We start from the raw sequence: 17,315 nt of genomic DNA, 5'->3' as shown, positions 1-17,315 counted from the left end.
ACAGCTAATACTTGTGGCTATTCCAGAGGAGGAGGGGGCCTTAAAACTTTAGAGGAGAAAAAGAAAAAAGAATTTTCACTTTGATGCAGAATTACAAGAAAAAACACACTATTTGTAAAGCAAATATCCTCCCAGACTTGCACTTCCTATATCCTTCGCTGCTCACGGTAGTTACTAATAAATTTTTCAGTGTGTTTATAGGGATCTGATCCAGCGACATAAATGGTAAAGGGGAAACGGGAGCTCTTGTGTCCTGCTCCTTTGTTCCAGGGCCTCTGGAAGCTGCGGCACTGAAGCTGCTCCCCCTGGTGACACCAGCCAGCAACTCATTTCACTGCAAATTGTGCAGTGTCTTTTAAATACACATACACACATATACATACATGCATATTTTATATATTATATATGTATATCAAACCCTCGAATCCTGGACTCACGCCAGTAAAAACGAGTTTAAGCTGCTCCTAAAAGGGAAAAAAAAAGAAAAAAATAAGAAACGCGCACTGTACATGCTTCGGGACGAAAACCCCCGGAAACAGGTTCCCTTAAAATCTAAAAGAAAAAAAAAAAAGAAGTAAAAATGTTAAAAGATAAAGTATATAAAGCAAAAACACCCCCACACAGCGCGGCTCCCGCCACCGCGCGGAATTCGCGCCACCTCCCGCACGCTGATTGGCCGGCGCCATGGCGCGTCACACCCGCGGCTTCCCGCGCCTCTCCCATTGGCTGGCGGCTCGGCGGCGCGGCGCGGCGCCCTCCAATGGGGAGCGGCGTTGGGAAGGAAGCGGAAGCCGCGCCTCCCTGCGCGGCGCGTTGGTGGCGGGAAAGTGGGATTTTGGCGCCAAGGGCGGAGCGTGCGCGGTCGGCAGCGGTTCCTGCGCGGAGCTCTGCGCCCGGGCCCGTATTGAGCGCGGCCTCCCGTGCGCCTTCCTCCTCCTCCTGTTCTTCCTCTTCCTCCTCCTCCCGGCCCCTCGGTGCGGAGCGCAGCATGGCGGGCCCCGCGGGCGCGCTGGAGGATGCGGAGCTGCGAGAGGCGCAGCGCGACTATCTCGATTTCCTGGACGATGAGGTGAGAGGGGGACAGAATCGGAGCGGGGGGTGCATGCACGGAGGGTAAAATTCCCGGTTTTGGTGTGATGAGCGCCTGGCCTGAGCCCTCGCGTGACCCCTTCCTTTCAATAATCTGCTTTTGACACCAGCTTATTTTAAAACGCTTCAAGCAAGAGGCACTTTGCAGAAGTCATCCCCTCTGGGCAGCATTTGTAGCATCAGATCGTTCATTTATTATCATTATTACTATGTTTTTCTGCAGGAAGATCAAGGGATCTACCACAGCAAAGTCCGGGACATGATCAGCGACAACCAGTACCGGCTCCTTGTCAACATCAACGACCTGCGGAGGAAAAACGAGAAGAGAGCCAGCCGGTCAGGGAGCGGTGCCCTCGCATGGGTGCTGAGGGGGGTGCTGGGGCGCATCTCTGCATGGGGACCGTGCAGATTTACAACTTGAACCTATATTTTATATATCTCATTTGGCAAGGCAGGGCCAGGCCTTCCTTGGAGCACAACAACACTGGTTTCCTTGTAAAGATGAATGTTGTCCTTTCCCTCATGACATCCCTTCCAAAGCTTGAAAAACCCTTGATTTGGTGAAAGCTGTTAGTTCTCCAGCAACCTGGGGGCTGCTTGCATGATATGAAATGTCTCTTTAGGATGCAAATACTATTTTAGACCAGGTTTGCAAGTTAGTTTAGGGAAAGAAAATGTAAAGCTTTGCAAATATGGTTGGATTGAATTTGTCTCTTGCTGTTAGTGGGAGTTGAGCTAATAGGCTTTTTGGTTTTGTTTGTTTGTTTTGTTTTGGGCCTTTTTCTTCTTTTTCTGTTTGGGCCTTTTTTTTTTTTCTTCTTCTTTTCTTCTTCTTTCTTTTATCTCCTCAACTTCCTTGTAACACTTCAGAGTGTGAGGAGAGGCTGGGGAAACTTTGACTTTTGAAGTTGCTCTTATGCCAGTAGCCCCTACTCCATGTGCTGATCTGACTGCATCATCATCTCCCCCCTGTTGCAGGCTCTTGAGCAACGCCTTTGAGGAGCTGACTGCCTTCCAGCGCGCTCTGAAGGATTTTGTTGCCTCCGTTGATGCCACCTACGCCAAGCAATATGAGGACTTTTACATTGGGCTCGAGGGCAGCTTCGGTTCCAAGCACGTGTCGCCCCGGACGCTGACCGCCTGTTTCCTTAGCTGTATCGTCTGTGTGGAGGGCATCGTGACCAAGTGTGAGCGTGGGCATGTGATGGGGGAAGAACCGGGTGCCTGGGGTGTAGCTATGATGCAGGGCAGCAGGTTGAGGTCTTTGCTACAGAGGGGCTCAATTCATCCAGGAGTCTGTCGAAGTCTATCGGTAGATGCCCCAAGTCCAGTTATAAGTGAAAATCCCATTGGACAGGAGTTGTTTTTCCCCAACTCTTTTCTCTTTGCTTCCAAATTCAGGTTCTCTGGTTCGTCCAAAGGTTGTCCGGAGTGTCCATTATTGCCCAGCTACTAAGAAAACTATTGAGCGTCGATATACAGACATGACTTCTCTGGATGCTTTCCCATCCAGCTCTATCTACCCTACAAAGGTGAGCTGAAGTGGCCTAGTAGAAAGTGTCAAACCCATCTGGGGAGAATATGCTGTCTGTAAGCTCAGTGTCTCAAATCCCTGTCAATCTCATCGCTCTGCTTACAGAGGCCATGAGTAGAGAAAAGGATGTGTGATGTGACAGAGTAAGACAGTTACTAGGAGCCTTTAAAAAAAGTCTCTTTTGGACACATAGTCACCAGAACATTTGTTTGAGAAGTTTAGGAGTTAATTACAATATTGATTGAGGTGTGAGATGCTTAGCTATTTCTCTTCAGGGGATGCAGATGCTTTCCTTCTTGTTGATACCTTGTGTCTGTGCTCCCCTGGAGGATGTAGGCACCCTTAGGTCAACCCTCTTCCACTCCCAAATACAGACCATACAGACCAGTAACTGCCCATGCTCTCAGTGCACATACGGTCTTCTTGGGTGATGTTATTACATTAGTAATACACTGATTCTCCAAAGTCTATCAGCAGTGTTGGGTGCTCATGGTGGGGCTGTGGAGCTGGTGACACCCAGGCTCTGGCAGACTTGATTAAACAACCCTCTCAGCCCCTTTCAGTGGTTTAGGATGGTGCAGCCGGTCTTCTCACTGCTCAACTGACCTGTTTTCCAGTGCTCGCAAAAATAGTGCTAGTCTTATTATGGCTGTTCTTCCTTTAGGATGAAGAGAATAACCCCTTGGAGACCGAGTTTGGCCTCTCGGTCTACAAAGATCATCAGAGCATCACCATCCAGGAGATGCCGGAGAAGGCACCGGCAGGGCAGCTTCCTCGCTCTGTGGATGTCATCTTAGATGATGACCTAGTGGACAAAGTAAAGCCTGGAGACCGCATCCAGGTGGTGGGGACGTACCGCTGCCTGCCAGGAAAGAAAGGGGGCTACACTTCAGGGACGTTCAGGTGAGTCTCCTTCGGGCTTGAAAGACAGCTCCAGGCTGCTTATCCTTTTCAGCAGAATCGCATTTTTGGCATGTGAGATAGGGCAAGTAGGTAGCAATCTCAGAGCTGGCTTGTTGCTGCATCCTGAACATCAGTAGTGAGTTGTAAAGCCCAGTTCTATGCAGAGTTGTTTGGACCCTCATTCCCCGAGTAGTCCAATTAGACTCAATAGTTTGAAAAATTCAAAATTCAAGTATTCCAAAAGCCCTGCGTGCCTCTGTGGTTTGCAGACGTGACTATAGCTGTGTTTCTTCTCTAGAACTATCCTCATTGCCTGTAATGTGAAACAGATGAGCAAGGATGTTCGGCCTCTCTACTCTGCTGCTGATGTGGCCAAGATCAAGAAATTCAGCAAGAGTCGCTCTAAGGTATTTAAAATCTTACTTATGAGCCTGCCTGCTAGGCAGTCTTGTGCCTAGGCAGGAGGTTTTGGCTGTAGGAGTTTTAAAGCTTTGGCATGTGGTTAATAAATCAAAGAATTTTGTTCTCAGGTGGATTTTGAGTAAACTCTTCACTTCTCTTAGCAATGTTTCTGGGTCTTTCGCTTGCATTTTGCTCACACTTTCATCAAATTCAGGGAGGGTTCTTTTTCTTTCTTTTGGCTTAATTTTGCTGTTTCTATAATAATAAAAGCTTCCTGCTTGTTGGCAGCTCTGTGCATAGTTGTCAAGATGAATGTGTGTTTCCTCAGTCTGCTAGGTAGTTGCCAGAGAAATAGTCTGTAGAATAATATCTTTATCTGTTTTTCCTCAAAACCAAGAATAGAATGATACCACAGTGTGGCTCTCCAACGCTCTGAAAGAAAACATAGCAAAATCATAAGTGCTCGGCTAAGAAGAGATAAGGAGGGCAATAGAGGCAGATCCTGTGATCTAGCCTTTGCTTTGTATTTTGGAGAGGAGGACGCTTTCAACTTACTGGGTTTCCTCCCGCAGTGCTTGTTAGGGTGATGTGGTATAGGGCATCAGATCTATGGTCTTGATGACTGAGGGAAAAAAAATGACTCCAATACATATCTTCTGTTGTGTAAATAATTTTCACTCATGTGGTTCTGTGATAGGAATATTCTCTCTTCTTGCATGGATGTGCTAACACTGAGTCTTAAGAACTGCTTCTTGTCTTTATTGGTTGCTCTCTGTCTCATGGGCTGTGCTTTGCCTCTTCTGCCCTAGGATATCTTCAACCAGCTGGCAAAATCCCTGGCTCCGAGTATCCATGGGCACGAGTACATCAAGAAGGCCCTTCTCTGTATGCTGCTTGGAGGAGTGGAGAAAATCCTAGAGAACGGGAGCCGCATCCGAGGAGACATCAACATCTTGCTGATAGGTCTGGAGATGCTGGGGAACCCTAGGTTGGGTCTAAGGGGGTGTGAGATGAATGGACCAGGAAAATGAAAGCAAGTCTGAGTTTCATAGAATAATTGAGATTAGACCTCAGGAGGCCTATAGGCTCATGCTGTATGCAGAGCAGAGCCAAGATAGATCAGGTTGCTCTGGGACTTGTCTGATTACTTTTGATTGTCTCTGGGAATGGGATCCTAGAGACTTTCTGAGACACTTTCCTTTTCTTTGGCCTTACTTAGAGAGGGATTTACTATGTTCAGAGTTGCTCCTAGTCCTGTTACCATGTGTCTCTTGGAGAAGTTTGGTTCCATCTTTCCTATTTTTTCCAGTTAGTTGGGAAAGGCAAGGAGATTTTCTTTCACTTCCTATTCTAAAAGCTATACAATGTCTCCCCTTCCCTGCCCCACTTTATTTTTTTCTCTCTGCTCCTTCCTCCCTCCTCACTGGGGTGGTCCCAAACAGTGGACATGGTGTCCAGCTAACGTAGTCTCATGAGTGCTAGATGGAAGGCAAAGATCCTTTCCCTCGCCCTGCTAGTTGCTTAATCGCTCAGCCCAGGATGCTGTTACTTGTGTTACAAGTGGGATTACTGCCCACCTGTAACTACAACCTAGCTAAAAGATCTGGACCTGTAGCTTTTTCTGCAAAACTACTTTCTTTTGCAGTCAGCCCCATTTAATGCAGTGTTCTTTCCATTTCAGGAGACCCTTCAGTTGCCAAATCTCAGCTGTTACGGTATGTGCTCTGCACTGCACCCCGGGCCATCCCCACCACTGGCAGAGGTTCTTCTGGTGTTGGTCTGACTGCAGCTGTCACCACGGACCAAGAAACTGGTGAGGAACAAGGTGGCTCCTGTGGGAGCTGGCAGCAGCTTGCTGGCTGATGCTGCATTGACACCAGGGTCTCTACAAGGTCCAGCATTGTTCTTTGTACTGCCTGTAGGCCTTCTTTTGGCCAGAAGCTTTATGGCAATAATAAGAGTTTAGGGATAGATTCTTTGCTTCTGCTAGATGATGGTCTTCTGTATGAGTCTTACCCTCTTTAGGGGGTGGCTGACAGCTTCTTGTCCTCTTTGTAGGTCTGTTCTTCTTCCTTAGTGCCCTTCTGACCTCAAGGAGAGTAAGAGATGGACAGGCCCAAGCCAAAGTGATTGCTGCTGTTTGAGGGATGGGATAGCTTAGTTGGAGGGACGATGCAGCAGGCAGTGGGGGGACATGTTGGGATGCTGACTTCACTGCTTTCCTCCTGCAGGAGAACGGCGCCTGGAAGCGGGAGCCATGGTGCTGGCCGACCGCGGCGTGGTGTGTATCGACGAGTTCGACAAGATGTCAGACATCGACCGCACGGCCATCCACGAGGTGATGGAGCAGGGCCGCGTCACCATCGCCAAGGCGGGCATCCACGCGCGGCTCAACTCCCGCTGCAGCGTCCTGGCTGCCGCCAACCCAGTCTACGGCCGGGTGAGTGACTGGCACACGCTGGGCCCCTTGGTTGGGGAAGGCTGGTGGGAGCTGCCTTAACCTCAGTTAAAAGTCAAAAGATGCTCCCACAAACTAGTGACTCATTTCTTACTGAGCTAATGGGCCTGGGATGTTTGGTACAAAGACCTGCTTTGTTGATTGCTGCTGTTTTCGCAGTTGTTCCAGGAGTGAGAGGGGCTGTTTTTTTTTTGCAAATTGTTCTTTGCAAGTAAGAGCTATAGGCATCTTCCAGAGCGGGGGAAATTGGCCTTTACTCCTGCAGCAGACTGTGTTTAGCATGGAGTTTGCATGCAGTGCCTGGCTACCTGTACATCCATCCTTTAAGGGCTGGCCTGGGGAGATTCACTCATCTCTCCTAACAGCCTACGCTGGCCTGTGAGGGTCCCTTGTAACTCACTGTCTTTGATTTCTTGCAGTATGACCAGTATAAGACACCCATGGAGAACATCGGCCTGCAGGACTCTCTGCTCTCCCGCTTTGACCTGCTCTTCATCGTCCTGGATCAGATGGACCCTGAGCAGGACAGGGAGATCTCGGACCATGTGCTGCGAATGCACCGATACCGCAACCCCAACGAGCAGGATGGGGATGGTGAGTCAGTCTCACCATCTTGGGGCTCTTGGCTGCCCTATGGCTTCGGTTGCCCCCTCCTCCTTGAGTGGGAAGTAGGGAGCCCATGAGCTTTCTCTGGCTGCAGTTGCTTCCCTATTGCTTATAGGCATGAGGAGAGTGGACCCCTGTTCCCTGTGGGACATGGAATATTGCTCTGCCGTGACCTTGAGTCAATGAGTTTCCATCTGTCCTCTGTGGCTCACTGTTGAGCTCTGTCCTGTCTGGCCACTGTGTAGGCAGTGGGGATAGAAGAAATTTGGGCTCTTTGTGTTGAGCCACGACTTGAATGTCATTACTTCCTTTTAGAGGAAAAGTGGTGTTAAATGCTCCATGAGAAGAGGAATGCCACCAAACAGTCCTCAACACAGATTCTTCTAAAACAGGCAGTGAAACTACCTTACTGCTTGGTCCTACCCTTCTCTGTCCGATCTCCCAGCCTTGTGACTTCTGTTATTAACTCTTTGGTTCCAGGGTACATGGATTTGATGAGTGCTGTTTAGTATGTGGCTTTTGGCCTGCTCACATAAGACTCTTGTTGTGTTACTGCAAGAGGCTAAAATCACGTTCACCTCTCTGTTTTCCCAGCCATGCCCCTGGGCAGTGCCGTGGAGATCCTGGCTACAGAGGACCCTGACTTTGTGCAGGAGGAGGAACAGGAGCTCCAAGTGTATGAGAAACACGATGACCTCCTGCATGGACCCAACCGACGGAAGTGAGTCCGCTGTCCACAACCGGGAGGGAACAACCTCGGTTGTTACTCTTTCCTCCAGCTCTCTGGGGATTTCCAGCATGGGGAATGAATAAAAAAAAAAAGGGATCTGGCATCCAGGTGGTGGCTGAGAGCAGAGGATAGCGATGCTGTAGACGTTCAATGTATAGGCAGGATGCAAAGGGAGCTCTGAAACGTGTCCACTGAGGACAGCTGTGCCCTCATGTCAGGCACCACCAAGAGCTTGGGGAACGTCCTAGAGCTGAATTTCCCTTGTACTGGGTAGCAATTTCTCTTTTCCTGCATGCAGCCCTATTTTTGCAGGCTGCCTTAGCTTATCCCTTCGGGAACACGGGTGTGTTTGCATCTCCTGCAGAGAGAAGATCGTCAGCATGGAGTTTATGAGGAAGTACATCCACGTAGCAAAGATCATTAAGCCTGTCTTGACCGAAGAGTCGGCAACCTACATAGCTGAGGAATACTCCCGCCTGCGCAGCCAGAACGAGATGGACTCTGACATTGCCAGGGTAAGCTCTGCCCCTGCTCTCCCAAAGCAGCTTTGTCTTCCCCCTCAATGCTGGGAATGAGAAACTGAGATATGTTCTCTTCCCGCCCATTGTGGGAATCTTCTGCCCTGGATGAGACACCTCTTGGGGCAAGCCCATGTGCTGGTGTCCAGGCTTGGTAGACCCTATAAAGACACAATGTCTAATGGCTTCTTGCCCTCTGCCCACAGACCTCCCCGATCACAGCCCGTACCCTGGAGACCCTGATCCGCCTCTCCACGGCCCATGCAAAGGCCAGGATGAACAAGACGGTTGATCTTCAGGATGCGGAAGCAGCTGTGGAGCTGGTGCAGTTTGCCTACTTCAAAAAGGTCAGAGCGTGGCAAAGGGGACAAAGCCCTTGGCAGAGGTCCTGAAGAGATCATGGAGAGGGGAGGTTTGGGCTCTCAGCGCTGTGCAGGCTGAGCACCCAGGGTTGCTAGTGTAGCAAGGCTGTTTCCCAGCATGAGAACTGCGCTGTGGTGGGGTTGAGCAGACAGGCTTCTTGGAGAGGGAAGAACTTCTTTCTTGTGAGGCTGATAGGACCCTGGAACAGGCTGCCCAGGGAGGCTGTGGAGTCTCCTTCACTGGAAGTCTTCAAAACCTGCCTGGATGCCATCCTGTGCCACCTGCCCTAGGTGTGCCTGCTTGAGCTGGGGAGTTGGACCAGATGGTCTCTAGAGGTTTCTTCCAATCTCAATCATTCTGTGACTGAAACCGTTTGTCTTATTTAGTCAGCAAGGCAGTGTCAGAGGGAGGCAGGTTTTCTTTGGGAGCAAGCAGGAGCGATGCTCCAGGATGGCAGAAGGAGCAGGGATCCTACCTGCATGAGAGGCAGGCTGAGTCTGCCTACCTTTGTTGTGCAGGTGCTGGAGAAAGAGAAGAAGCGCAAAAAGCAGGTGGAAGATGACTCGGACACTGAAAAGGAGGAGGAGGATCAGCAGCCCCAGGAGGAGAGCAGGAAGAGAAGGTAGGACTGAGCAAGGAGGAGGGAAGGGATCACACAAAGGTGACCGGACTCTTCTAGCCAGTGTAGTGTTTGCTGGCAGGGGCAGGGCTGACTCTCCTGACACTTGTGGTGACGCTAACATTGTGGTCACGGTGTAGATAGCAGGGATCTCAGCATGTTCAGGTGTCTATGTGTGGAGGTTTATGGCTGGGTTAATGGCAGATGGGCAGGTTGTCCTAACCTGATGTTTCAAGGAGCTCTGTGTCATTCCTGAGGTCTGTGGTTAGTGCAAAGAAGTGACTTCCTCTCCCTACACCCAGGAGGAAGAAGGCCCGTTCTGGGGATGAAGGAGACTCCTATGACCCTTATGACTTCAGCGACGCAGAGGAGGAGATGCCAGAGGGTGAGTGCCTGGGATTTCGCTGGCACACAACTCTCAGGGTGCTACTGCCTTCTGGGCTTGTGCACTGCAATGAGTAGTGAGCTCACACTGGACTTGCTCAGGATCCTTGGCCTGGTGCAGTATCTGTAAATTCAGTGCTGCTCCAGCCTTGCTGTCCTCCTCCAGCTAGTGCGTGGGCTGCTTCCATTTAGATCCTGCCACAAACCCATCTTGCCTTATCTGTAACACTGCAGTCAAAATGTTGGCAGTGGGGTAGGAAAAGGGCTGTGCCAAGTGATGGATCTGGGTTTTGGCCAGGGTGAACGTAACTCTCCTCTTTTTGCTCCAGTCCAGGCACACACTCCCAAGACACCTGAACCTGCATCTTCAGGAGAAACGAAGAAGCTGGAGCTGGCTGACACAAGGTAATCTGGGGGCCACAGAAGCAGTGGGAGGAATAAAAGGAATTTGTTTCTGCAGGAATATGTGCAGGGGCTGTAGCACAAGTGGAAATAGTTGTGGGGTAGATGATGTTCATGAAGGTAATGTAGTAGGGTTCATTTTTTCTTTCCTTTGTAAGCTGAAATATAACGTGCTTCTTGGCTGTGTAAAATGGTCAATTAACCAGGTTGGATTGGGAGATTTTGAAATAAGGAACCAGCTGTTTCTGAGGCAGCAGGGCAGGAGAACATATATGTCAGGTGCAGCCTGCTCCAGTTTTGGCTCTCCTGCTGGGTGCTACTTCTGGAACAGCTTCAGGACAGGAAGAGAAAGATTTGTGTTCAGTCTCTTACGTGGACTACTTCTCACCTTGCCTGCCTAGGTTGAAAGCTTTCAAGGCTGCCCTCCTGGAGGTCTTCAAAGCTTCCCATGCCCAGTCCGTGGGCCTGAAGAGTGTGATGGAATCCATCAACCGGGACAACCCAGAGCCCTTCTCCTCAGCTGAAGTGAAGGCAGCGCTATCCCATATGCAGGATGACAACCAGATCATGGTGTCCGATGACATTATATTTTTAATCTGAGCTGCTAGGCAGAAGAGCCCAAATTCTCATGGACTTCTCTATCTGGAGACTTTGTATTTGCCTTCATCCCTCTCCTGAATGCCTTGTCTGGCTGAGCTGGACTTTGGGGAGCTGGAGTCTGTGCACTTTACAGTCCTTCCTGTGCATTGCTGGCACCAAAAAGGCCAGGAGCTCCAAAAGCTCTCCTAGCATCACTGCCTTCAATCTGGAGTACTTTAGAAAATGTCTATTTTTACAAGTAGCCGAAAAGAAAACTTTTCATGCAAATTATTAATCTTAATGTGTTGTTTTTAGCTTTGGTCTTGGTCATATGCAAGCTCAAGAAGTCAATCTCATTTTACTTTAGGTTCTCTGATTTTAATGCAGGGATCCTATCTGCAGGCTTACCCACATAATCCTATATTTTCTTGTTGAATGGGGCCTCATCAGGCTGGAAATAGTCTGTTTCCTTCCTGTTTTTCTGCTTTTCTTATCAGTGTCTAAAACAAGCTTTTTTTTTTTTTTTTTTTTTTGTCTCACTGTAACCATACACAAGTTCACCAGCTAGTGGTAATGGTTTTGGCCTTAGAATAAAAAGGATTTAGGAATCCTGTGCTCAACAGCAGTGGTGGTTTAAAAAAGTAAATTGGAACTTCACTCTTGGTAGTGAAGCTTTTTCTTTTTTTTTTTTTCTTTTTTTTTTTTCCTTTCTCCCCAAATTACATAGACTAGATCTTCTTGCCTTGCAGATAAAGATGCCATCCCCAATGCCTTTGCCTTTTCAACTGTGACATCCAGTCTCTTTCAGCACTGGTTTCCTAACTGGCTCATAGTGAACAGTTTCTGTCAATGCGTGGGCAGATACATTCCAACCTGCTTTACCCTGATAGATCAGCTTAATTTCTTGATTTTTACAACCCCATTGGGAATTTCAGCCTGACAAGGTGGTCTATGAGACATTTAGAATAGGAGTCCAATTAGAATAGGGCAGGGCTTTAGGTGTTTGTGGTGTTTTTCTTGTTAAAAACTCAGAACCCCTTCCTGGATTCTGTAGCCTGAAATCTCTCCTGTATGAATATAAGAGGACCCACCACAAATAGGAAATTTGTTGTACCAAAGGGTCAGGTTTTTAAGAAGTACTCCTGATCTGTGAATGCTGTTAGGACCTGGGCTCTTAAATCACCTGCAGGTCCTGGCTAAATCCTTGTATTAACATAGAAAGTAACCTCAAGTTCCTGAGACTATAAAATCCTTTCCTCATTCTTGGAGGATGTATTTAACGGTGTTACTTTTGGAATGTGTAGATGGCCAGTTCTTTGAGAGAGACTCTTTTACTAGAAACTAACAAGCTTTTCTGGCCAGAAGTGGCTTTCAGAAAGCTGAATGCATAGTGAAACCTCTCTCATCTGCACCTGATGCCAGAGCTGTTGAAAGGTTGGGGTTATTTTTATTGTTGTGGGGTTTTTTTTGTTCTTTTTTTCCTTGTAAATTTAAAGTTAACCTCTGGAGAAAGCCCTGAGCACTGCAGGCTGTTGGCTGTGGTCCTTACCTGTTTCAGGGTGTCTGTATAACTCGCATGTCCCATTTCCCTTGCATAAGAATCTGCTCCAGGCTTTTCTGTGTCAGCAATGCCATAAGTATTTACTTGAATAATAAAACTTGTCTAGATACTGTTTCTTCCAGGATTTATTGCTTTCTGAAATTTAAATTATGCCCTTTTCTGGGTTGTCTGCAACCAAGAAGACTGACCCTACTGAAGGATTGTGGTCTTGCAGCCTCTTAGATATTTTGCTGAACATATCACAGTTATACAAGTTTGGGCTCTGTGCTGCAAAGCTCTCCAGGCAGAAGCAATGAGCCAAGTGTACCTGGGCATCATCTGCAGGGCTCAGGTGTGTTTCCTTAGACTGATTCACGCTTAAGTAAGAGGCTGGATTTTTAAACTCTGCCACTACAGCAGTAAAAATGCAATCCTAGGTAAATTCAGCAAATGTAGATAGGCAAAGTTAATAGTAAAGTTCTATCTTGGTTGAAGTTGTCCAAAGAAGCTGAACTGGAGCAGTACCAGCTACAAAAAGTTCCAAAGGTCTGTAAATGCTGTTGTTTGTTTTAAATGCTTGTTGTCTGTACCTCCCATGATAAGACACCAGGAGGAGCTCTAGGGTAGGTAAAAAATCTCTCTGTAAATCTTTTTTAATATCGGGAGTCTGTCCTGGTATACAAATATATCAAGAAAAAAAATCGTGATTCCTAAAGGTGAGTTAATATGGCTGGTAAGTCCAAGGATGCCTGATACTCCGAAATTCTCTCTGTAGGGCTCAGGGTTATCAACTTGGCATAAGAAAGGCACATGGCTTCCTCCCCCCTGCTAAAGGAGATCAGGTAAAGGATGCCCCGTGAGGCTGGTGAAGCTCTGTGGCGCCTGAGCGAGAACTAGGGAGAAAGTGGAGGGCAGTGGAGCAACATCAGGTTGCCAACCACCAAATTAAGAGAGTTGCCATGGCAAAGAGTGTTCAGTTAGCACTATGGATGGAAGAACTGGACCTCCAGGTTCACCACAGCGAACTTAACTGGGTCTTAGGTTGAAATAGACCTTTCACTGAGTAGGGTTTCAGACCAGAGGCCTTCAGGGGCCTATTCTGACCTAAATGAATCCATGATTATTGAAAGATATCAATGGGAGTTGGTGACTTCTTTCTGAGGAGATAGAGGGGATCCATATTGCCCCTGAAAGTGAGTCTGAGTTTGCGACGATATCACGGAATCCGGTACTTGGATGCTCATCGGCATAGGCACTGAATCTATGTCTGCATTAATAAATTAACAGATAATTTTGCATTAATAGTCTGCATTAATAAATTAAGCAAAGCACAAACTTTGGTGCCGCAACTCTGCTTTTCATATTAATAGTTTGGTACCTGGCAGTTTGACTGGATTAACTGACCCTCTCTTCAGCATTTTTTGGCCGTGATTCAGGAGACTGCATGGGCCAATGAGGACTTCTAGGAGACAGACTTGATATAGCAATCTTGTTCTGGAGTCCGGGAGATAATGGTGGGAACATGACCAGAGCTGCAAGTTGACTTCTGTTCCAGAGAAGAAACTCTGCTGGTGTTTATTTTACTGGTATGTAAACTACTCTATATGAGTTTGTAAGGACCATGCTTGAACAATGATGAATATACATTACTAGGAATAAAGGCAGAAGGTTTGAAGGTTCCTGAGGAATATCCCACATGTGATTGGAAAATTGGTATAGGAAGGTTAAGCTGCTTCAGAAAAAAAAATAGAATTGAAAAAGATATATTTCTTCTGGATCTGTATCAATGAAAAGGTTTTCTTTGTATCCGTATCAAAGATCTTTCTCCTAAAATCTCGCAAATACTGGAACATGTTACTAGCTTTCAAGATGAGAAGATCATCTCTGGAGTCTTTTCTGAATAACTGATAGAATCATTCAGACCTTGGGGCTGGGTAACACCAGGTGGAGTGCCACACTACCCACACTTTGAGCAAGGACTGGCACAAGACACAAACTACAAGTTCCTGGAGTGTATTATGAATTTCTTTTTTCCCTTCTCATATCAGTGTTGGAGAAAACAAGGAGACCTTATTGTCAAGCTCCATTCTTGCTGATAAGTAAGAACTGATTGAAAATGGATGGATGGATGGATGGGTGAAAAGGACAGTAATCTATAATACTTGAAAAGAAAGAATAGAATAAATTTTATTGTTTTTTCAAGTTTACAGTTTTAAGGGCTTGAGTAATCTTGGTGGGGGGCAATAAGAAAGATCTCATAATCAGTCATAGATCCTATGAGCAGTCTAAGAAAAGGATTTCTGTGTCATAAAGAAACAATATTAAATGAAAATTGATAAAGAAAATTTCATTTTTCATAGGTCCTCCCCTACTTATGTAGAGGGACTTGTCTCAGCCAGACAGAGCATCTGCAGGAATTGAGATTATTTGTGGTCTGAAGGTGCCCATTCTTTTTTATTGACGCTAAAATAAACCTAAATTGCTAAACTGAAGGTGCTTTATTTTTAGATAACTGACATTTGAACTGAACCAGTGCATTGGATTCCTAGAGGGAAACTAAGGCCGGACATGTTGGGACAGATGCACTGAGCTCTTTTTCAAGATTCTTTTCAGCTTGATTTCCTACGACACCTGGGAGAAGTGTTGTCCAAGTTATGATGTCCATGACATCACGTTGACCATGACACCACGTCATGATGTCCATGACATAACTACATGATGTCATTTCAAAGCACCATATGCCAAGGGGAGCTTGGGTCAAGCCTCTCCAAGATTTCTGAAACCAAGAGAGACCAGATGCCTCTCTGTATTTGGGGATCTGACCTATGGAAGACCTACTAGGCAATCTGCAAATGCAAACCTGTATTGTCTAAGAAAGAGCCTGTATCTGGGAAAGATGTAGCTGGGCTTTCCCCAGGGTGCCTCTGACAATATACTGACTACAACATGCTGTCTTGCTGGGAAAGAATCAGATAAAAAAGCTGATTACATCCGTGACTCCAAGACCAGCACCCAACTGCATAGATGAATCCTGCAAAATAGATGAGAACATAAAACTTGTCTCCCATATGGGAAAGGAGAGCATTCTACCTTTACTGAGAGTTTATTATGAGATTAAAGACCACATGTAATAATGGTTCAGTGCCTTTGAATCCAATATGGGCAATCAATGTCTTGTCTCTTACCTTTGCTGACCTATCCTTTCAAGCAAGCCTGAAATAATTTGCCCACTTTCCTGCTTGCTGCATGAGAATGAGAACAGGAGTCCCAGTTCTGCACCTGACCCTTGTTTTGGGTTGGGTGACCCAATACATAGAGTTTTTCCACCAGCACCCTCACACAACACTGTGGAAGTGTCATCTGTCAGGCAACCAGTGCTGGGACAGATGCCAGAGACCTGAACGTGATGTGAGGTCACGCAACCAGATGTAGGTGGTGTTTCTCCATTACCTTTTTTAACATGCTGCACCTCAGCCTTATCTCTCCTAAATCTTCATCACCCTATTCTGAGGGTTACTGGTGCTAGAAATTGAATTTCCTGCAGGTCTGGTCTCCTGAGGAGATGGGTGAGTGCCCAAGGTGCAGAAATCGCAGTGAAATGCCCGAGTTAGTGCAAATGGCTGCAGTCAATCCCTGCCTTTCACTCTACCCACAACTCTGCCCAAAGTGTGAAGCCAAGCAAAGAGCAGTAGACGAAAGTGAAGTTACTGTCACCCATAGAGGGAGCTTGATGGTGCCGTCTTCCAAAAGTTGTCTGATGACACAGCTGTGGTCAATGTCGTGTTGGAGCAAGACATGCCAGAGGACACATTCAGAGCTTTTTTTTCTTTTTTTTTTTCTTTTCTTTTTTTTTTTTTTTTTTTCTTTTTTGCTACTGACATCTGTGGCACGTTTGACCAACCATGTTTCCCCTGAGACCTGGCTTTTTCCAGTTCGTGTTTCTAGACTGTGGTCTGCGATTTGGTCATGCTGCTTTTTGACATGATAAAGCACCGTCAGCAAACTGAGTAAAAGGTGAATGCAGATCCATAGAATCAGCTTTCTAAAAAAACAGATAATTTTATAGCATCTGATGTAATGAAGGGAAAAATCTGGAGTAATCAGTTAGAGGGGATTAAGCTGTTTTTTGGTGCAAGGCGGGCTCTGCTTCCAGCTGATCTGCTGAGCCCTCTGCAAAAGGACACCTAGTTTGCTTTGAGGATCCAGAGTTTGACTGCAATTTCAGCCACATTATCTCCTGTTTAGCTGGGGCTACCAAACAGCCTGGTAAGCGGTTGAGCTGGGGTGGCTGAGCTGTGTACCTGCAAACGATGCCTTCACTTATAGTGGAGAGAAATTGTGGTGGTCTGCTTGGATGATGGGATGCAGACCTGAAATAAAGCTCAGTCCTTGCTCCAGTGTAAATAACCAAAATGGATAGAAAGTGGGGAAAGGCACTGTCCATTTTCCAGGTGGTGCTGAGGCACTGGGAGCTGGAAGGTCTTGGCAGAGAAGGCAGCATCGGATGTGCTCTCCAGAGAGAATCTCCATAGTTGGTTAATTCCCACCTTGGAGTACAGGTTTCTGAAGTAGAAAATGGTCATATTGTTTAGATCCGAGTACCAGCTGTGAATTTGTGGAGATAAAATGGGGAAATAGGGCTTTCTTTGCCTACTAGCAAAGTCAATGTGACCAAGGTTGTAGTTCTGTGTCCAGGGTTTCTTCCACTATGTTTAAGGGCTTTTGGATAATTTTGGTTTCTGTCCCTTTGGAGGTACAATTCCATTTTTTCCTGTAAGTGACATAGGTGCATCACTTGAGTTGTAGAATCTTAAAGCTGAAATAATCAGAGAGCTTAAAAGAATGTATGCCCAATATGAAAATGCATATGTTGCAAGCCAAACATCCCTACAGTATTATGAAAACCATAATCTATGTGTATAATAAATCCTACACTGTGAATAATTTTTATCTCTATAGTTATAAAAGTGTAAGAGAATTCTCACAGGGTAACTTAAAATTAGGTCTTTGATTTCCATGTTACCATACATATCTATGCTCTGATACTCAGCAAAATGGAAGTGAACAATTCTGTGGGATAGTGAGTTTTTTTTCTCCCTGATAATTGCTTGTCATAGGTGACCTCTTTCAGTTCTTTTAGCAGGTGTGAATAGAAATTGGTGGTCAGGACTAATCAGCCTATCTTTGC

The 17,315-nt window shown here is 46.5% G+C and overlaps 1 protein-coding gene across 1 annotated transcript; it reads left to right on the top strand.

Annotated features, from left to right (window-relative positions):
- The first annotated feature begins 951 nt into the window (after positions 1–951).
- On the top strand, positions 952–11,073 carry MCM3 (minichromosome maintenance complex component 3). Its single transcript, XM_026041394.1, has 17 exons — positions 952–1,069; positions 1,313–1,425; positions 2,068–2,276; positions 2,491–2,621; positions 3,288–3,526; positions 3,825–3,933; positions 4,738–4,891; positions 5,610–5,741; positions 6,160–6,368; positions 6,806–6,980; positions 7,587–7,713; positions 8,087–8,237; positions 8,447–8,587; positions 9,122–9,225; positions 9,525–9,607; positions 9,936–10,011; positions 10,410–11,073. Exons 1-17 carry the CDS (start codon positions 989–991, stop codon positions 10,606–10,608), a joined length of 2,433 nt encoding a protein of 810 aa, XP_025897179.1. The 5' UTR covers positions 952–988; the 3' UTR covers positions 10,609–11,073.
- Positions 11,074–17,315: the final 6,242 nt, after the last annotated feature.

This window comes from Nothoprocta perdicaria, unplaced genomic scaffold (assembly GCF_003342845.1).
Source record: "Nothoprocta perdicaria isolate Ctin4 unplaced genomic scaffold, notPer1 scaffold_101, whole genome shotgun sequence".
Taxonomy (NCBI): domain Eukaryota; kingdom Metazoa; phylum Chordata; class Aves; order Tinamiformes; family Tinamidae; genus Nothoprocta; species Nothoprocta perdicaria.
This window is presented reverse-complemented; position numbering and strand designations above follow the sequence as displayed.

Excerpts from the sequence above, each read along its gene's own strand:
- MCM3 (XM_026041394.1), top strand. The coding sequence starts at position 989 with ATGGCGGGCCCCGCGGGCGCGCTGGAGGATGCGGAGCTGCGAGAGGCG. Across the intron at positions 2,622-3,287 it reads GCTCTATCTACCCTACAAAG|GATGAAGAGAATAACCCCTT; the intron begins GTGAGCTGAAGT and ends TTCTTCCTTTAG. Across the intron at positions 5,742-6,159 it reads CACCACGGACCAAGAAACTG|GAGAACGGCGCCTGGAAGCG; the intron begins GTGAGGAACAAG and ends TTCCTCCTGCAG.